The following is a 22,604-nucleotide window of genomic DNA, read 5'->3' on the forward strand; positions in this document are numbered from 1 at the left end:
TGAAGGATCGCAGTGACACTCCCTGTAATGAAGACCTGTTTATGAGGCTTCTGGTATACGTTTTCCCCCTATATAGACCTATATAAAAGGACTTGATTTGAATAACCTACAACTATTTTATTTAACTATGGAGAAATTTTTTTTTTTTTTAAATTAAGTTCCAGAAGCACCGACAGACGTTCATCCAAATATAGAAACCTTTTTATTTTACAATTTTCAGAAAAAAATATCATACAATTCCAGTTTAATTGTACAGTTTGTTAAATACCTAAATACACCTTTACAGTTGCAATGTCAGTAGAAAAAAATATTGGATATTTTTGAGATACAAAATGTACACTTCCCTACACATCAAAGCTCACACACGTACACGACATTGTGTGATGGGCCGACGTCAGCCACTGACATTAAAAACATTTGCTCCTGTAAATTAAGATTATTCTGCCCAACAGACTTTCGACTGAACATATGAAGGTGGGAAAAAATTACAACTTAAAAATGTATTTGGATATTAACGTTATAAAACGTTTCAGCATATTTACGATGGCTCTATCCCAGCAGCTGTGGAAAAGTATTACATTTGAAGTGTTTGTGTACTTGAAATGTGGTTTATACCATTATATGGGTGTCAGCTAGGGACAGGATTGAGGATCGGGTCTTGTAGGGAACAGTTCCCAGTAGTTCAATTCCTTTCCTTTGATATGTTTCTTAGTGATGGTGGTGACTCAAAACGGTGCCAATGAGAACCGATCTATGTCAAGTGATAGTGGAATCGGATTTGCTAAATCCCTAGTGTCTGCAAGTTTTTTTTTTTTTAATGAAATACTTTACCACAGTGGATAAAAGCTGAAATAAAGCAGTGCCTCAAAGACCCAAGTTATGCTTTGATGTAATAAAACAAACTTTACATGTGCAATGGAAAGGTACATATTACTCAGATTTAAAAAAAAAAGAAAAAACCACACTTTTAAAAGCTTATTCAATTAAACATAATTGAAGGGATACAGTTGGCAACATCCTGTGAAATTTCCCCAGAGACACCGATCCATTTTAGTTCCTTTTTAATTTAATGCACTTTGTACAAAACACAGTAAAGATGAAGAGCATCAAACAATTTTGGCATCATCTCGTTTCCTCCCTTATCCTTTCCTGCAGAACAGTTGATTATCATTGCTATCATCTTATCTACTCAAACAGAATGCAGTTCCCATCACACACTAAATTGTCAGAAAAATTTCACAAAAAGTGTTCCTCGTCTTTGTGACGATTCTGGGCGTGAGACCCAAGAGACCCAACTCTATATACCAGCAATGACCTCTGGTTCTTTTCTGCACAGTTGAGGCAAAGGGAACAGGAAGATTACTCTGCAGGGGAGATTAGGACATTTAAATAAAACTTGGCACAGCTTTATGATCATACCCATACGTCTATGTTTTCAGCTGCCAAGAGTTTTCCCATCTTTGCCAGCTGATTTTACCTCTTTGCTTTCTGTGCAGTTGATTTATTTTTTTTTTTTTTGGCGGGGGGGGGAAACTATGTTTTGTTACTTAAAAATAGGACTCTGGCTATTCTATAAAGCATTTTAGCATGTTCCAGGTCAAATTATATAAATTATATAAACACTAGCCATCCAGTTGAATAATCATGGCATTCTATTTTGACAGTTAAGTTCTACATTTTCTCTAAAATCAACTCGTCTGCATCCTACTGCATTTGATTCTGCTGCCCCTTATGTTTTATTGGAATAAGTGATTTTCTGGCACTACTATAGCTCTTCATTGAAAAAGCACAAGCTAACACGTCAGCTACCTGAAACACTTTGTCACTTTTCTTACTTATTCTATACAACGCAGCCAAAAGGCTGTAATGATGATAATGTCAGAATCCACATTTCTTTTTATCAAAGATTTATGTGGCAGTTGGGCTTGGCAGAATCAAGAAAAAACAGATGCAATTCTAAACTGTTCTGCAGGATAAATGTGAGAGAAGAAAAACAAGATGAAATATTAAAGAATAGTACATTTTCTCAATAAGAAGTATAAAGTAACTTTTAGTACTTCAATAGTCCCATTTCAACCAAAAATGTTGCCTTATGTACTCAACTTCCTATAAAACTTTGACAAAGAGTGTTCGTATTAACAATTCGTCAGAAAACAAACAGCCCAGCCCACTATCAATGCTAGCGTGATGTCAAAGAATAGAAATGCAAAGAAATCATATCTGGATATACAGTGTATAACAAAAATAAGTCAGATGCCGGATCAAATTGTTCCTGTTGGATCATCTGCTGGTAACCTTACTCAGTGGTCTGAAACAATCATTCTAAGTCATCTTTTAACAGTTTGAGAGTGTACAAAGCATCCAGGCATGTAGCTCGAAGGTCGGCGTGAAGAAGAGACAGAAAATCTTTTGTTCCTCTTTACAACAGAGTAGACCTGATGAAGACCGATTTTAAAAGTGCACAGAATGAAAAGCTGTTATCCTTTATTGTTCAAATCCCTTAGAGATATGTGATGCATTATGTTAGGGTAGGAAAACAGCACAAACTGTTGATTGTCTCTTTTGCTACAGTATGTAACACTGGGCTTCAGCTAGAACATCAACAGTTATCCTCCATGAGGTATGAAGGTAGCAAGTCTGTTAACGGTTTATTAAAATAATTTGTTGATGAATTTTAGTTAATATTTAATTATTAAGTCCACACTACTAAACAGGTGTAGACAGTGTGGTAAGGGACCAACAGCAAGAGCAGAATACTACAAAAAGGTTTACATTTAGTACGCTCCTGCTGGTAATAAATAACAGTTACATGCTGGTAAATGAACCATTTACTGTAACTCAAGAAGGGTTTAACAACTCGAACATGTTAGAAAACACTTGTGATGGTTATTTATCTTCACTTCTCAATAATCTCATTGCAAATCTACCAGCTCCTAAACCTAAATATGGGTTGTTGGTTGGCATTTGTGTGAACAATTTATGTGATAAGACAGAATTGGAAACAACAAATAATTATTTGCACTGATTGTGATAAAATCTGTTTTGCATTTGTGTTGGAAAAGGTTTTAATCTGCACACAACAAGGAGCTCAATATATATTTTTCCCCAACGTTTTCTAATATCTGAAATATTGAAATACACTGAAATATTGTGATATATAGTGAATATTACCATTTCTTTTGGTCTACTACTGCATGTTAATGTCTTCCAGAGCCCAATACCTGGATCTGATGATTAAAATGGCACACACTGAACATTGTTCTGCTTCACAAAATGGGATTAGAGAATGTGTGCAGGCGACAGACCAGAACATCCCAAAACATAGTGTCAAACAGGGATTCAAGCAAAATCACCATCAGCTAAACCACAGGATCAAAGAAAGGATGAAAGCACATTTGATTAAAAACAGAATGAAAAAAGGGATTTATAAAGGCGGATGGCGACACTGGTAAACAAAGACAGCAATTTCCTCTCTCATTATAATATTCTGGATAGAACAAGTGGGAAAACAACACAGCATCATATCATGATTTCAATACAACAAAGGTCTTCTTAGGGTTGTGGTTTACTTTTGACAGCAGGAGCAAATATGCTGGGAAAACAACAAAAAACACAGTCTTTTTAGCTCTATTCACAGCCAGCAGTTACATGTGTGTTCACAAAGCCAGTGGTGCGTTCAAGGTCCTGCACCAGAAGTCAATTCATGATCAGTTCAAAGACTTGAGGAGTCTTTTTACAGCACAAAAAAAATATCCAGGCAAAGTCACTTCCTGAATTGAGGAATTGTTCCCTATTTTCATCTGGACATTTCAGGCCACACTCATTTTCTGCAAATACACACAGCAACATCTAGTCCTCTTCTAACAAGGCACTAAGATTTCATTCAAGTTTATCATTCCATAAGTGCTTAATGCATTTTAACGCCCCCCCCCCCACACACACACACTCACACACGTTAGTCTCAATCCCAGCGCTACCTTGGCGAGGCTATCCTGAATAATTTCCCCTTTTGGTCTCTCCTCCCGCTCACACTGTACTCTAAAGTGATGTGTCAGCATGGTGGCCGTCCAATCAGGCAGCCCTGCTGAGAATCAGCTGGCCTGTCAGTCACACGGCCAGCCATCCAGGCACGCAGGGGTCTATTTGCGGTGCTGCCTGCTGCTCCGCACCTTGACGAGACCCCTTGCTCGGCCGTCTGTGACCGGGTTGCTTCAGTGACTGAGTGGAAAGCAGCAAATAGCGCACAGAAAGCAAGGGAGAAACTCTTAGAGGTGTGACAGCTACTCCCACTCCCACTGTCACCACCATAATGACAAACAGCTCTCATGGTGCAGTCAGAAGTTTGGCTTGGGAAAACTTACAGTGCATTTAAAATTGCATATATTTTGTTCTCCATTTGCTTTTGGTTCAGCCCCAACAAAGTACACACTGTTGAATGTAGCAGGCAAATGAGCCCCAATCTTACTGTGTGCGTAGTGCCAAAAAAGCACACCTGCTTGTATACTGCAAATCCTATGAGATGTAGTATGAATAATGAGGAGTAGTAGTAGTATGGGTGATGCGAAGTAGCACGGCTATTGAGCTAACAACCTTAAAACTAAATTCTGAACAAATACCTCCTGATTTAGTAGTCACTGCTTTGAGGAGCTTTTCTCAAAGCATTTTCAAATAAAGGGGCCCACTCCATGGTGCGATCTCAAAGGAAACACTTGTTGGAGCCTTGTGGCAGTGCAATGACCTTACCTTGGATCTTCTGTTTGCCACAGACAGCCTGCATTCTTATTGTCTACTTTACGAGATGCAGGACCTCTATGAAGAAAGCAAAATCTAGTCTGACTGCACCATTACCCAGCAGGAGTCAGCCTGCACAAACCCTGGCATTGGATAGCGCTCGCCTCTGAGGAATATAAGAAGAACGTGGCACAGTGACAAATCTGAGAAGGACTAATCAATAAATACAGACAGGAAAGCAGAGAATAAGGAAAAAATAAGTGAGGCAAAAGGTCTCATCCCCTCGGACCGTCTTTGTCAACTTTCACCCGCTACATTCAATGCAGCTCTGCCCGCAGACCAGGAGTTACACACATGGGGGGAAGGATGAGGGAGGGAACAGAAGGTTGTAAAGGAGAATCACTTCACCAGGTGATTTTCAGAGTGGTTCTGCCTGGCTTCACCCAGGTGTCAGTATGACTTTGGCTCAGCACGAGCCCCCCCCCCTCTTCATCTACCCCCAGGGAGGTTGTCAGAGCTGGAGAGACATAAGGGTATTTGAGAGGGAGAATGAAAAAGGTGGGCAAAGGTGCAGTCATGCAGGCAGATAGAGACGGACATGCAGGCAGTGGCAGACCGGTAGAGAAACGAGGGAGGAGAGATGGGAGGATAAAAGGTAGATGGACAGAAAGCGGGGGAGAGAGAACTGCAAACAACAAACCCTCAGAGAGGAAACAGTACGGGGGAAGGGAGGGAGATTTGAAACGGGCAAAAGAAATAAAGAGGAACGGCAGACGATTAAAAAAATTAAATAAAAATCAGGAAGTGAGACAGACCTACTGCCACAGCAGCACCCCAACAAAACATACACATCTCTCACAGAGTCCCTTTTACACAAATCCCATCAATCAAACTCAAACCCAATCTTCCCTCACACTAATGCGTTTAACTAACCCCTTCTGCGTCCCGTCCTGCCTCACTCCCAGCACCCCAAAGAGAAACAGCTGTCACCTCATTGCGAGGTAAATGGGAAATACCCCAGTTCGCAATAGCAGCAGCAGCAGCTCCACTTCTGCATGAGTCCTTCCTCGTGGATGCTGCAGGGCTTCACTTGGCGCCCTGATTGAAGTGCTCCAGCACGGTGGCGTTGGTTTTCTCAAACAGCCACTGCTGAGTGGGCGAGGACGGGTCACACGTGTTCATGAAGACACGCCGCTCGTTCGGGCTACTGTCGATACAGCTGTTGCTGACGGGGTGATACAGACTCTTATCCTGGAGGAAGAAACAAGGGAGATGACGGGCTGCATCAAAGAGAAACTATTAGGAAGCTCATTTAAAACATGGACAGTGTTTGAAATAATGACTCCCTGACAGCTATTGCTCTAAATGCTCAACTTTTTCATGTCTCGTCTCTGTGATGTCAGCGAGAGGAGGTAAATCAACTGTTCAAACCTTCTGTTTGTGAGGGCTGGCCAATGAGAATAATCTTGGGTTAAGGGTGGAGGACAGGAACTATAATGGCTTGTTTGTGGTGGAGGATAAAGACAGGGGACTGCACAAGAACTCAGTTCATGTTAAACAGAGACTCATGCAAAGATATTCTAGTAGACTCAAATAATAAATATAGAGTTGGGAATGGGTATAACAGGTCCACTTTAAACCAATGTTTGCAAGTAACGCTTTCAAGTTGTGTTGTTTACTGCTGCCAGCATGTTTCTTTGTGGCTACATTAAATCCCACAATGGTTACAAAAATAGAAACGTGGCCCTTTGTAATAGCCGAGCATAAAAGCACAACAACATAATGAGCCCCGTAGATTCGGTTAAAAAGTGCAAAGCTTTGGGAACTGATTAAGCATTCTTGAAGTCATTCATTCTGAAGCAATTACATTTGCAATTTTGCTGTTTTGTACTGGAAAAGGAAAACAAAAAGGCTCAGAGAAAGAGAGCTCGCCACACAAACATTACACATAACCACGCCGGCAGCTCCGACTCTGATCTCTGCTTTGTCTCCGTCATACCTTTCTGTAGCGCCACAGCTGGTTGCCTTTCATGCCGTGGCAGTCGTACAGGGTGACGGGGCTGTTGTGGGAAATGGCATCGAAGCAAACTTTTTTCGTGTGCATGGGGTCGCCCACCCGAATGTCCTCTCTCCAGCCAAACGTAAACACCTGCAGGAGATATAATGTAATGATTTTTTCCTTTTTTGAAGTGCGATGATCTTTACGTGACATGAAAAATTCTCAGCACAGGGTGAAGGGACTTGCGGGGGACTTTAAGACGAATCGTTTGTTTTGAAGGTCTGAACTTTTGAAAAGAGCGATACAGGGTTAAAATATCAACCTACTGTAAGAAACTTTCACTTTCCTATTAAGCTGCTTTTGCTCCTTCATGCTGTTTTGCTTCTGTAAAGTTCTGAATGGAATTTTATAAAAATCTAAAAGTTTATCATGGTTGTGTCTGATTACTGATGGGAACTTTTGACCTGTTTTATACTTGAACACCTTGGTTTCTAAGCTTTTCTGTATGAAACCTGTGTTTTTGTTTTTCTCCTCTCTCCTGGTTCCTCTGGCTTCCTCCCAAAATCCAACAACATGCACGTTAGGTTAATTTGTGATTCTCTGATTGGCTGTAGGTGTGAAGTGCTAAAAGCGATGTATGGGTGAAATTGGCTTGCAGTGCAAAGTGCTCTGAATGGTCAGTAAGAGTAGAAAAGTGCTATACAAATGCCAGTCTGTATCCATTCAGTGTGAATCAGACTTTCAGGGAGCAATCTAAAAATAGCAGCCGTACTAGAAGCAGTGCAGCACTGACAAGAGAGTTCACTACATTTTAGTCACCATTTTCGCCCCATATCCAGTGAGGTTAACACATCTGACTGATGACCGAAAGGTAGCTGGTTCGATTCCAGCCGGAGACACAAATGTCAGGAAACACATCTGGTGTAAGACTCTGCCAAAGCCAACATGTGGAGTTACCTGCTGTGGTGCCCGTTTGTGACAAGGGAGCAGATTTTAAATAGGCAGATTTTTTAAACTCACACTGCATTTTGTGTATATATTTACTAACCAAATGAAACAGTTAAATATGCAGCAGATGTTTTTAAACCATTTACTGAAAATGTTTATCGGTCCTCATGTCAACCAGCCCATAAACATGTCTCTTACTTTCGACCCAAGTTTTATTTTCTCCCCATCCAGCTACTACTTATACACCTGAAAGTGGTTTATCTGAACTTCAGTGTCTCATTATTATTTGCAAAATGGCCCCACCGAGGGAATGCGGCCAGTCGGAAAAGGACCAATCAGCATTGAGGCAAATGTTGTTGTGAGATTGCCAGTAAAACTCAGTAAAACATAATTCTCCAAAGTCATTCAGTTAGAAAAATCCAAAAGGCGTAATTGTTGTTTAATTTCATTTTGAACAGGTTCTCATGCTGTATGAGCCAAAAATATGAAATTCCAATGTGTGTTTTTGTTAAAAAAAAGAAGGTAGAGATGAGTATTTACTGAGGGTTGCTTTGTGAGGGCACCCCGCTGCACACCGGGATGACCTGCAGCACGTTTCTGTACAGTGGAATTATTGGGAAGTGAAATGGCTCACCACAGATTGACTTTTTTTGATTCAGTAATTTTGTATTTATCTTATATTTATGAATACAGAGTGGATTTCCATGATTACATACAGTTTTTATTCATGGTTCTAAAGCTAAAAAACAAAGACCAACATGCACTGTATCAATTGTTCATTTTCTTGACCCTTATTTCTTTTTCTGTGACAGTGATAGATTAACGCAGCTTCATATGATCGTTATCCATTTGTCTAAAAGTCGATGAGTTCATCGTGATGATTGATCTCGTCGTTAACGATCGTCTCGTTTTATCTAAATGTTTGCTTGCCTCATATCTGCTGATCTCAAAGCTGCCTTAGCTGTGAACTCAAATCTTGATATGTACAATGAATTGAAACATCTCAGCCAACAACTCATATTAGATTTTTGCATTTAGTTTCATTTAAACCAGTAAATGACTTGTACTAATTTTGATTTAGTAAATGATTTGACAATTAATATTTCTGCAGAAGTATTTCTGGATTCCAGGCATATCAGACAAAAAAAAAAAAAAAGTCTAATTCCCTCTTACTTAAAACCAAACATACAAAATTAAACTTTTAATCTCCATCTGTGATGTCCAGGTGACTGTCGCCCCTCTGGCTCCCAAACACTGTCTGAATGATTTGCTCCACTCCTCCTGTACAGAATCAAAAAGCCCTGACAAGGACAGCTGCCAGAGAGGCCACCTGTGAGCTGCAGCGAATGCATTTCGTGCTGGCTCTGAATACAGATTGAGACTGTGACACAAATTAAACTACAATGCATCTTCAGATTAAAGCAATTAAACTGTCAGAGCTCTGAGGCGCAGTATTTTGGCTGTAGAAACAAAAGGGGACATTCAATCCATTAAGTTTGTATTATGAGCTGTGCTTTAAGATCTTCACTGTGACGTGTGAGTGCAGAGTCCTTTTAGAACAATGCAGAGATAATGAAGAAGCTTTTCCGTCTATGTGGCCACTAGTTTTGTGACATTTATGTCTCGTTAGCTGACGAAATGCAATTACTTAAGCGATTTCATAAATGGGCCCTTAAGAAAAACCTAAAATCGCTCAACTTTGTAGTTGAAAGGCACATTCTTGGACCACTAGACCACACTTTCCTTTAGATTTCTTTTTAAATCTACATTGTGGAGTATAGGTGATCGCTATAATGCTTATTAGATCCTGGACAGCCTGATGACACGGCAAGAAAAGAGCAGTTATAATAAATCAGTCCTTTGTCTGACCTGGATGACTGACCTGTACACCTGCCACCTTCAGCAATGTAAGGACTGGCCCACACACACTATCGATGCTAACAGAAAACTCCTAATGCAGGGAATGCTGGGAAATCTGACCACAGTATAATGAATCTTCTGAGTAAGTACGAGGCGGAGAGTGAAACACATCATTGACAAAATTAAAGAGCAGCTTCTTTTAATAAAGCCTGCCAGGATCCTGATGAAATCAAAGGTGCAATTACATCAACTATTAAAATTATATGGAGAAAATTAAACTATTAAAAACTTCTAAAATAACGACTTTTGGCCCGGGTATCAAAAGATGAAGGCATCAAAGTATGGTTTCTGCATGCCTAATGTTGAATTAATGTATGAAAAAGGAGGCAGTTAAAAGTTTCAAAAACAGACTTTAAAAATAAAAAAGGAAACCGTGTGTGCAAGGGTTTAAAATATTTAAGGGCAGGTTCACAAGAAAAAAAGTAAAAGAAAGTAGAAGTCAAGTCTTTGATTTAAAAAAAACCCACAAAAACAAAAACCTGAACAAAAACAACCAAAAAAAACGATTATGATATAGGAAAGGAAACCCCCATGGAAAGGAAAGTAACAAAGAAAAACAACAAAAAACAAAAAGGCCATTTCTGTTGCAAAAGCCTTGGAATTAAATAACATCCTCTGGGACTCACAGATGGATTGGCAAAACCTGCAGTTTCTCCCCTGGCCACTTGGGCTTGTCTTTAAAAAGTCGAACCCTGTTAACCTCTGTTAATCTGTAGACAAAGGCCACATTTTTTGAGCTTTGTACTGCAACTTCAGCTTGGTCAGTAGAAAGATCTGACAGCATGGCAGACACACTCCAGGTTACCAAGGAGAGCAGCACAGGCAGAGATGATGCTGTGCTGAGTTTGCCTAATACAGTTATGCTGTAGCTTACTCTTCCCCTCAGGTTATGTCTGGATTCTATTTTGGGATTTTAATTTAATGAAGATGCACATTTTGTCATGATCTGGACAATGTCAGCGCCTTAATTCTCTGGATTTGCAGGTTGTCTTTATTGCCGCCTACAGTGTTTGTATCAATGGGACCGTGTTAGGCGTGCTTGCTGTGAGCACACAGGTTGAGTTCTCTTTCATCACTCTTCCTGTATACAGACGAACTTGGGTTAAATGAGTAATAATTAGACTGTCAAGGTGCACTGATAACATGACCTTAATCAGGCTCCATTCGAGCTACAGTGATTAATAACTGACTTCAGTGACTTTTTCGTACCTGTCCATGACTCCAGCTCACATCGCCTCGTCCCTTCACACAGTTCTCCAGGCGGATCGGACTCCCAGACACAAAATGTTTACTCTCCATACACATGCTGCTACCCACGTTACGTATCTGCATCAATAAACACACATAAGAGCAGAGTCACATAAGCATGAAAGACAGCAGAAAGACATCATTCATGCAACAAGAGTTGTACATCTTCAACAGAGATCAGAGGTTTTCTTAAACTACCAAAATCACAAAGACTATAATGCAAAAAAATCATCAGGCAGCTTCAAGTAGTATTATACCATTAGTTTGGGTTATTTCGGGAGGCAAGAACACTGCAATTAAGCTCTAATTAAATTCATGCACTCAGTGCAACCGGTCCACAGCTCCAGACAGCAGTCTGGTATGACAGACAGATAGGATTATTAGAGCCAAATGGAGAGAATTTTTGACAGCTTCTTGAGTTATTTTAGAGGAAACCGCTGGTAATTACTCTTATCTTTTGGCCTGCCATACCAAAGGAGAAAAAGAAGAATTTGCTTAAGACACCAGTAACAAGACAAACTATCTTTAGACTGAACCTCTGGCACACAAAGCGCCATTTTAAAACTAAACTACATGAAGCTGAGAAAAAAATAGCTTCACATTACATATTCAAAGTACTCACATATCACTGTCATGACTTTCTAACACACATTTCTTGGTAGCTCTAGTTCTGTCTTTCCATTAGGTTGCCTTTAATTAGGGGATAAGAGCAACTGTACCTCTCCCCATGCAGCAGCAGGAGGCTCCACAGGTGGGTAGTGCTTGGGCAGATCCCAGGCCACCTCACTCATGAACCACTTGAAGTTCTTGCAGTTGAGCCGGTTCCTCAGCTCCTTCTGCACAGTCATGTCTCCTGCCGACAGGTGGCGGTACTCAGGCCTGCGCTGGTAGATGTACTCTGCGTACTCGTCCATCCACACTTCTGCTACTCGCTTCAGGTTCTGAAATCAGAATGGTTTCCCAGTTAACTCTACAGTTACAGACCACATTTTACATTGTTAACTGTCAGAACAGCAGACGTCAAATGTTGTTGGTTCATTTATTGGCAAATGGCGAGGCTCACAGAATAATTTTGTACGATCAGGGGAGTTCTGTGTATATGCAGCAAATTTCAAATTCTGCTTCTCACACAACTACACGAACAAGTTCTGCACGAACTGGACCAACAAATACCCCAATTTTGTGTATGTAGTGCCTGAAATGGCTCATCAATTGGTTTTCCTTAATAACTTACTTGTTTCAATGTATTACATCTTAGAAAATTGACTGCAACAAGTGTCCACATGCACATTACATTCATTTGTGGCTATTAGTTGGTTACTAATGGATATCCCAGGCTTTGTTTGTGCAGGTAACCCACTAATATATTTTCCATCTTACCAAATGTAAATCAATAATATACTTTTCTCCATGAAAGAGCCGTAAAAGATTTCACAAAAGCTGCTCATAGGTGAGGAAATCTGTTGAATTTTCTTTTTTCTTTACATTATATTGACACACTCAATTACAAAAAGTCATGAAATATGCTAGAAATGTAAACATTTGTAAAGTTTCAGTTTTTCAAAGTCATCTAATAAAAAATTGGACCAGTTGTACTTACACATGTGTCTGTTCCCTGACCAACCACCAGTTTTGACAAGCAAAGTCATGAAATTCCCTTTACATTAATTCCAGACTAGTAATCTGTAGAACAGCTATCTGGGATTCTGTGTTAGATTTGTCATGCTGTGCAGCACATTTAATATTCTCCACTATGCCTTGTTTCTGCCTTTACTGTCTGGAAATATTTGTTGTGTCAGAAAATAAAATCCCCTTTAAAGTCTTACAGTTAGCTGGCTTGTTAGCAAATGCCTGCCTTTCTGGGCATCGTGTCTTCACTGCAACAAACAAAGCCATCATTTGTACATCCTGCCACCCTTGAAGTTTTGATTGATTTGACATGACAAAATGATCAAAGCCGCTCAGTAGAAAGGAGGCCAGTCATCATACAGGACCTGTCATCGTGCCCTGGGAGGCGAGAGATGAAAACACGGAAGTACCTTGTCTCTAGTCATGAAAGCAGATACAACACTGAACTGAATTATGTGCTAATTTACAAGGTGCCTTTATAAAGGATGAAAAACTGTCTGTTTCTTTTCTTTTTTTTTTATATATATATACTTGGTGTTGGGAAGCTGTTATGCCTAATTAGGTCTCTAATGACATTACACATGGATCTGAAACATCCTTTGTAGCTTTATGAAATAAGAAAATCTGAAATCAGCTGTGAGATTGGCTTGGCTTTAACAGATGAAAAGGAGCAAGACACGTAATCTGTTCAAATTTACGCTGTGAGAATTTTATTTTGGTTTAAACCCTTGGGGGACGCATTTTAAGCAACGATTCTAATGCATCCCTAAACTTCTGGGAAAAGGTTTATAAGGCCCTCAACAGACTGAGTGGTTTTTTCTTCCTCAAAAAGAACAAAAAACAAAAAAACCCAACAGTGCAGGTGCTGGAATGTTTTCTTGGACGTTACTGAGTTCATGAGTTGGTGTTATGAATCCATCCCCACTTAAGTGCTTTGTCCATTCAATTTGTTTTTATTTTATATTTATATACTGATGACTGGATCTCACTAAAGATTGAAAAGATGAATTATCAGGAAAGAAAAACCCAAATGCCAACTGCATTCATTCTTCCTCTTTACTCAAAAGTGGGGAAACGTCTTTTTTGATGCACTCCTGTGGCTCCACCTTTTCTCCTCTCCTAAAGAAACCCAAAGGTCCAAGTCACCACTCCAACCAGATTTAAGGGCTAATATGCCTTGGGAATAACCATTTCGATAACCCCAACTTTAAGGTGAAATTCTTAGAAAAAGTGTTAATTTTAAGACTTTTCTTGGTATTTCATCACTAGGAGCTACTCTTACTGCAAGGAAGTCCTGAAGAATAAAAATCAGGATTATGAAGCAAGAAGCCCTTCTGTTTCACTCGATTTAAAAAGTGAGGCACATAAAGGTCTGATTTAATGACTTTTTACAAGATCACATCCTGAATTTTTTGTTTTACCAAAATCATGAGGAAAAACAAATTTCTTTTTTAAAATCATCAGATACTGATAGAAAACCAAGAAAGAAAAAAAAAATGGAATATGGCCTTACTGTGAGCTACATAAGCAAATTAAACAGAATGTATCCGTGTAGGTTGTTTGGGCAAACAAGAGGCTTCTTACTTTTTAAAAGCTGACTGAGTCCCAGATATTTAACTGCTAGCGGAGCTGTCCCCGTTGTGTTGCTGGTAATATCATTGCACAACCACAACCACAGCCATTACGGTATTCGCCTGAACGATAGGTGAACAACACGATTGTGCACTCGGCACACGCTCCGTTGGCACAACCCGCCAGTTTATAAAAATCAAGATGTGCATGAACCGTTGAAAACAGCGGCTAGCGACAGTGGCTGTGTCGTCAATTTGATGTCAACTTTGGCATATGGTGCTGGTTGCAAGGCACTGAGATTTCCTGACCCACCATATCTTAAAATGTGGGTCATTATGTGACTCATTTGAGAGACACTGTAGAATCTACACATGTCAAGATGCGAGTAGAGCTGGAATCACCCGAGAAGACTTCCAAGACTTCTCGGTACAACACTGAACACTTGGATCTTCAAAAGAGTTTTCCTTCTCTGTGTAGGGGGAGTAGGTGCAGCCAACGCAACAGGACAATAGAAATCTTGAGAATCTGAGAGAGGAGTAAAGGAATCCGTCGATGACTACTGTGAACCGTCGCTGAACAGAGATTGTTATAAGATCTAATGAAAGCAACTTAAAATGAACAAGAACACCCAAATGTAAGGCATCAGCTACATAGAATTCATTATTTATTGTACATTTAGGCCACTAAATTATACATGTAGTGACATAAGCTCACAGAAAAAGCCCCACCCTTTTTTGTCTCATTATAAGAGCATCTAATATTCATGACTAAGAGGCATAAAACAGGTGAGGAGGAGAGAAATCCGATGCAAAACATGAGCGACAGTAATGGCAGCACAGACAACATCTTCCACAGGTTCTTTAAGCCTGCTTTGAGTTGCAAACATAAAAGCCTGAGCAATGTGAAATCCATCCATCTGAAGCCTTTGAGGCGTCAGCCTCTGGGGTGTGCACGCATGCCTGGGAGTATAGATGGTAGCAGCCTTGGAGGCAGGGATGGTGAAAGGAATGAGAATACAAGTTCAGCAATCCTCCCAGGAAGGAATAAATACAAATCCTCCAACCCTCGGAGGTACAGATGTAGTGAAGAAAAGCTTCCAGCCACACACACACAGGCACACATAAAATCCCTGTAGCAAAGCTCATCGCCTGCAGCAAAACTCAAGCTCTGTGCTCCCTAGGTGAAGTGCAGTTCAGTGGTTCTATCTTCCTGTGTGCCGACTGGACTTGGAGGGGGCTGAGATTCCCTGATGTGCACACACATACGCGCACACGAAAGTCTATAAATATGTCTGGAGATCCTTCGTTCTCTTTATCTGTACCTGCTGAAATGCTTCTCTCACCATGAAGAGATTATATAGATGAGAAATACTTAAAAAAATCAACAAAAATGAGTTTGAAAAAAGCAAAGAGGAAAATAAAGGTGTTAAAGGTTTAATTCTTTCCTCAGGCAAAAAATTTTAGAGCATGGCAGAAGTGTCTCTTAGTGAGCCATGACTAAATCCTTACACAAACCAAAGTCTTTATTGAGTCCCGTTAAGGGAATGCTTCAGTCCGTTAGTTCTGCGTGTCTAGATATACATTCTGGATTTTGTACAACAGATCACTACTATTAAAACTGAAACCGGTAAGGCACTCTGATGGACTGGTGATCACTCCAGGGTGTATCCGCCTCGCACCCTATGGGAACTGGGACAGACTCTGGCCTCCCTGCAACCCTAAGTTTGGTGAAGGAAGCAAAGAAAATGGGTGGATGTTTAAAATTATAAGCTTTTTACTGGGAAAACTCTTTTTACTCAGTTGGGGTTAGTTCAGTTGCTTTGAAGTGAGATCCACACACAGTGTGTCATCAACAGCAGGTGGTGTCAAGCTGCCAAGCAGACGGGAGCATTGACCGGCACCGGAACTAAAGTCATGGACTGATGAGGACACAGTCAGTAACAAAATGGATTTTAGCCACCTAAGAGAAATCAATAGTGGTTTAAGTTTATGCCCTATTTACCCACAAAGCCATAGCACACTATCAGATTGACAACCCCGCCCCCAGCAATTTTACCGCACAAAATCTTAAACTTTTTCCACCTCCTACTGTTTTGATTGGTTATTTTGTATTATGTTGTCACATTATAACATAAATGTGTACCTTTAAATTTTTGGGTTATGATTTGTTCGACGTCTGCTGCGTCTTCCTGCACGTTGCAGGATAACTTTAGGCTTCAGTGAGCAGAGGGATAGCAGGGGCAGATTTGCATAAGTCGAATGTTGTAACACAGCAGTTTGTGAAATAGTCGAAGCTCTAATCCAACGCTATCAAACTCATTTTACATCGTGGGATACATAAAGTCCAAATATGATCTTAAATGAGAAATGTCTGTTAGTAAGACGACTGTAAAACTGCCAAAAACACAGCTAAAAATCCAAATTTATGCCCTCTTGGCAGTTTTCACACTTTGCAAAGTCATCCAATGGGCTGTTTGATTACGTGATTATGTTTGCTGTGTTTGACACCCCTGCACTAATCTATTGATTTGTGTTCCTCATACAACATTATACTTGTGTCGCTAAATGAAATTTTCCATCATTCTGCTGATCATACTAGAGCTCAAGTTAACTTGATTTATTTTGATATGATATATAGATAGAGAAATAAATATCTAGCTCCATCTCTCTGAATGTTTTGTTGGAGGATATAAGAAAAGAAAAATCACAAATAAAAACAAAAAAAAAAGCTAAAGATGTTAGAGCACTTTGTAGACTGTGCTAACCAACCTTATGCTTTTAGAGCTGAACTGATAACTAACGTCCACGAAAACGAGTTAAATCTTGTGACAGCGCTTTGTGTCATGATCATTTAAGTCATTTTTGAAATGACTTAAATGATAATGACACAAAGTGTCATGTGGAGAAAAAAAAATACTAAATAAAAACAAAACAAGAAAACGCCAAGATCTTTTCTCCCCAAAGCTGACATACAAAAAAGCTCTCTGTAGATCTCCTACACACACACGCACGCCCGCACGCACGCACACACTTCCATTATTCCAAACATTTTTTCGTCAGATCTTCTATCAGGTGTGTTGTGTTTTGTGAAAACAGATATAAATGGAGTGTGTAGCCAAACAAGCCAAACTTGAAGATATTTGGTTATATTATTTACATTTTTACAATAAGTCATGGCCAAAATAAAATATATTAGCTAATATAAAAATTAAAATGAAACAACAGTTGGTCAGTGACTTCAGCCATCACTAAGGTACAAAAAGAGCCTTTGGTGTTCAGAGTTGTCTTGACTTAAGATCGCGTTAATCATCTAGTCTAATGAGGCAAGTCAGTAGTAAATAAATCCTGTATTATTATTTGATTCTTTGTAAACTACTAGGGAAATCAACAAAAACCAGATTCATAACAGCCCCAGGTACAGTCAACACTTTTATACTGTTAAAACTAGCCTGTTTGTTTGCTATTAGTATTCAATACAGCCTCACTGTGGGGCTAATGGTCAGACCAAGAAGGCAAAAACCGAGGCCAAAGGGATTAATTACATATTCATCTGAGCCAAACAGAGCCAGGTGTCAGAATGAGGCTGAGTCATACATAATGAATAATGTTCAGCTACAGGCCAGAAAGCCATTTTTAACACTTCTCATACTGTTTCACAGTGTTAAAGCTGCCATGGAATAAAGAAAGGGGAGCTAATTATGGGAAAATTCTAAGTTGTATGCTGTGTGTGTAGGTGACAACTTTTAGAAACCCAAAGTAAGGATACACGAAAGCTGCTAAAAGCATGCATCACACTCACAGTGGCTTGCAATTCAGTGGTCTTTTTATGTAATGCTAGCCTTCAGTATTGAGTAGATGCATTTTGGATGGTAATCGGGTTTTTACGGCCAGTCACAGATTTGAGATGCTAATGCTAATGATTCCGCAACCTCCCAGGAAGGGTTGAGCGATGTGTTAAAAGTATCCAACTGCCACCATCAGTGCAGCAATCGCAGGCTGCTGATGTTTGTGTGTGCAGGGCAACGATCATGCCCCCATTTACTGAGAGACTAAAATGAAGAACTTATAGATAATGGAGTTAAATGAAGAAACAGGTAGAGGTCATGCATGTCAACAGAGTTCAAAAGCAGGGTTTGTGAAATAGCTGCAGCTTCTAATACACTGATTTGTGTTTTTGTGCATGAACGTAACAGTTTTTATGCGATGGTCCAACATTTTCATGTCCCTGATCATGATTTTTGTCTGTCTGTTTTTTACTGAGTCGTGTCCAAGTACACATCAATATTGTGCATACAGGGACATGTGAGCAAATCCACCTTTGGAGGCTGGAGGGACTTTAACACTCACACTGGAGACCAAAGTTCAAGTCATACACATCACAGATTTTCACACAACATCTGTAGAGCCCAACCAATGTAGCATTATTAAGACTTATACTGATATTTAGTTATTTAAATCTCATTCTGATTTAGCTTGATTTCATATTAAAGAAACAAATGGATAATGGATTTCCTTTGCATTTACTTTGTGCAGTTATTCATTACATGTTTACACTCTGCTCAGCACCGCTTAGACTGACTGGTTATCATGTGTGTGGCCCTCCAAAGTGTGTTGGCGTTGTTGTTTGGAGGTGAAGCTTAACAGATCAAACTGAAACCTCTGCACTCTCAAGGCAAGACATTTCACCATGAGATCATTGGACAAATACAAGGCACCAGAAATGGAAAACATCACGCTTTCCCATAATGCTTAAGGCAGATCTGAGACTCACCCTGGCAAGGCTGACACCACCAGGAACTTTGTAGGGGACATACTTCCTGTAGATGTGCCCAACCCTGGAGCAAGGAATGTCCTCCATCCGACCACCACACATCCACACCTATAGAGACAGAGAGAGAGAGAGAGAGAGAGGGAGAGAGACGGGGAGTCAGCAGTGATAAAGATCATATCTGAGAGTGAGTTTGTGTAACTGAACAGCCTGGAATTGAGAGGGGGTGATGAGGTTAACAATTCAGAGATGAAACAAAAAGTATGTGAGAAAGACAAAATGTGGGAGGACACGACCAGGAAAAAGCAACAGAGAGTAGACAAGGTCAAAACATAAAAGGAAAAAAAGGATAAATGGGAGAAGTAGGAGGGGGACCTTTAAACCGAAGAAGGGTAGGGGGTGTATAGGGTACGCACAGGGGTGCAGGGTATGCTGACTTGGTCATGAAATCCCGGAGAGAGGAACAAAAGCAGGAGGTTCAAGTAGCACAAAGACAGTTGAAAACTTCAAAGAATTACAGATATGGATCCTATTTTATAAAAGACTGCAGGTGATAGAACTTTGAAAAAAGTTTATGTGTTTCTAGATTGCACAGAACAAAGAGAAGAAATTACACTGAAGAGAATGAGACAAGTCAATCATGCTTAGCTAAATGACAAAGACTCAAATTGGATTTGGTATGCTACTTAGTGAAAGCAGAGCTACCTTTCAAGTCTACAGGGTGTCGAAATCTAGTAATTTAAAGCTAGAATTTAAGTGATTAGACACTTTAAATTAATGAAAAGACTTTGGGGTCAAAAGTTTGGGGTCAAAAGTTCAGATAGTCAAAGAGTTTGGGATTATCTTTTTTTTACATTACATGCTTCGAATTTATTCTCTCAGTGTGCTGTTGATGTCAACCCGTTTTTTATTTAGCTGAAAGATGCGGACGTGTAACAGTTGAAAGAATAAGATGCAATTAATTACCATCTATTAATCAGAGTTTTGGTATCAATCACAAAATGTAGTCTGATCTTAATCTAAGTCTCAATTATCCACAAACACAATCTGACTAACAGATAAATGTGTAGATAAAATATGCAAAAAAAAAAAAAAAAACCTAATAAAGATTCAGCTGAAACATTAACACAGTGTGCTGCACAATAATGATCAAACTAATATCCAATACAGATGTGTTTAGGCTACAACATGTTACTTAGAGATGTGTGCTGCTGACTTCTCCACAAGCTACTGGGAATTAGATGTTCCAGTTAAGGAGATCGGATTGGACATGTGGGTTGTAGAGGTGTTCTTGTCTATATATAGACATGCAAAAATCTGCTCTTCTAAACAAACTAGTGTGAACTCATTTTCATAGCACCTTAGAAAATGAACATCAATACCAGTGAATGCAATACCAATAAATATTTGGCCTGTTTAGCCACTTAAAGACTTACATACTAGTTTATTATAGACTAAGCATTTCAGGAGATTAGGGAAGAAGATGGATTCCTATTGGAGATTAAACTTTGGAACAAAATCTGTCTAAAAGCCAGATTAAAATACATCTACTTTAAATCAGGATTTAAGATTTATGATTTATGTAAGATTTTTTTGAGTGTACTTTATACGAGATCTCCACCAAGACCTCCCGTGACCTTTGCAGCACACCGTCCTCCATATCTGCCTAAATCTTGCATTCCTCCTACTTCTGTCGTGACTTGAACCTCTGAAGCCTGAACTTCTGATGATATAACAGTTATAATATGCTGTCTTTATACAATTTGAAATTCAGACACTTTAATCTAGAAAAGTCTTCCTTGCCTTCAGCTGAAGGTCAAGACATTTTCTCAAAGAAACCTCTCTGATGATGAAGATAGAGACCGTATTTAAGCTCAGGCGTATAGTAACAAGAGCAAAATTGTAATTTCCCACCTGAATATTGTTATACTCGCATTCCCCTCCTGATTCTCCAGAGTGGACATCAGCTGGCTGCTATTTCAATTCAATTACTCCTTGTCAAGGTTGTTGCATCGCTCCAGCTTGGACAAACAGAATCGGGGGAAATAACAGATTGAATCTACCCTCTCCACATTGTGCTGTAGGGGGAAAGTCTGACCTGCTGCACTGGTGCCTTCCGTCCCCTTCATCCCTGCACTGAAGCACTTGAGCTTAATAACAGGGGCGCCCCACCGCAGGAGGGATCAAGAGCTCGAGTTCAGTGGCAGTCAGATTAAATTAAAAGTCTTATCACTCACCTCTAACACCTCAACCTCTACAATCTGCTCACCTCAAAACATGAACACCAGAAACCACAGCACGGCGGCCCAGATCAGCCATACTGTCCTTTTAAAGTACCATCTTGTTTATATAGCTCCTTTCAAAAACAAATTATAGAATGCAATTACATTGGCATAATGCTGAAGGCCCCAACACCTCAATAATTTAATTCCATACACATAATCAATCTGATTATACCCGACTTTTGGCACTAACTTACATCTGAAAAGTCAAGTGAGGAATGGTTACCTTAATGAGAGAAAGGGAATCCTTCTTAATGTATTAAGAAGATATTTTGGCTCTGCACTCCAACTGCAATTGTGCTACAGATCGATGTTTTTTAGGAGAAGATGCCAAGAAATCTAGCATACCAACGAAAAAGGCCCGGGAAAAGAATGCAAACGAGTAAACATGGATGAAAGCAATGTAGCTCTTAAATTATTTTTAACAAATCAGCATTGCAAATGTCTCTTGAAGGGCTTTGATGTCTTTTCATTTAAAAGGACAAAGAGGGAAGGAAACGCTATAGCAACAACACAGTATGATGGAAGAATGAGGCTCTTTTTTTAGTCCAAATAAAACTAATCTCACCCAAGAATCTCTCAATCTTCCTGTTACCAACTCAAAGCTTTAGTCACTAAATCCATTAACCTTTCATGCAGAGTTTGCTTGCCCAATTAAGCAAAAAATGAACAGCGCATTTATTTAAAGATGAATGGTGTCTGCTAGTAAAGCCTGATGCACAGAAAATTAAATTTAAGGGGGATTTTAACAAGTGCTGACATCAAAGCTGGTTTGACCTTCAATATATGTGGTTCATAAAACTTCTTTCAAGCTTTCACAGCTGTCAGCCGGGCAGCAGTGTACATCAGCTAGCAAATGGTTTAAAGTTGTGAGTTCATATATTTTTTTCCTTCTACATTTGTTTTTAGGTCACCTCTAAACTGAAAACTGAACCACAGCTCTTCATTTGCTGACCAGCAGCAAGTTTTGATGCTGCTGATGTGAGAATTCAAACAAATGGTGTTTTTTGAAATGAACCAAGGCACAACAAGCACACCTTGACCCCTGTACAGAACTGAAAGGGCAACAATGACAAGAGTGTTTGATGAAGACAGACACGGCATGAAAAAGAGGAGCTGAGGTGGGTTGCAAAGCAGCTTAAAAATTAAAAAATGATTTGTTTTGTAGCTTTTTTTTGTAGTTCTGTACATCAGACAGTCAAGATGGGTAGACTTTCAGCTTTGAATCAAGGCAATGAGTAAAAGTATTACATAAAGGAATTGGGAATTACAGCCATTTGTATACAACCCTTCATTGTCAGTGGCTAAAAAGTTGTGCTGTCACCACTGCAATGCACTAGGGAACTCTATGTCACGCAACTATATGTAGTATACATTGAATATATGGAGATAGAGGTTGGTTTTGGCTTTGAAAGTTAAATTCATTGAGAATGAAGGGTCAGCAGCTATGCTGCTAAATTACGTTTTTTTCCGCATTTTTGCTTTTTCAAACTTGAAAATAACAAAGA

At 39.6% G+C, this 22,604-nt stretch overlaps 1 protein-coding gene across 1 annotated transcript in view; it reads right to left on the reverse strand.

The window, feature by feature from the left end:
• Positions 1-227: 227 nt before the first annotated feature.
• The window catches only part of LOC116328524 (polypeptide N-acetylgalactosaminyltransferase 10-like), a 118,842-nt gene continuing 96,465 nt past the window's right edge, over positions 228-22,604 (reverse strand). Inside the window, exons 8-12 of the mRNA XM_031750337.2 lie at positions 18,818-18,925; positions 11,566-11,787; positions 10,808-10,924; positions 6,731-6,880; positions 228-5,982 (exon numbers count right to left, since the gene is read on the reverse strand). Of these exons, the coding sequence (XP_031606197.2) occupies positions 5,818-5,982; positions 6,731-6,880; positions 10,808-10,924; positions 11,566-11,787; positions 18,818-18,925 (762 nt within the window). The 3' untranslated portion in view covers positions 228-5,817. The remainder of the gene's footprint in view (positions 5,983-6,730; positions 6,881-10,807; positions 10,925-11,565; positions 11,788-18,817; positions 18,926-22,604) is intronic.

This window comes from Oreochromis aureus, linkage group 10 (assembly GCF_013358895.1).
Source record: "Oreochromis aureus strain Israel breed Guangdong linkage group 10, ZZ_aureus, whole genome shotgun sequence".
Classification (NCBI taxonomy): Eukaryota; Metazoa; Chordata; class Actinopteri; order Cichliformes; family Cichlidae; genus Oreochromis; species Oreochromis aureus.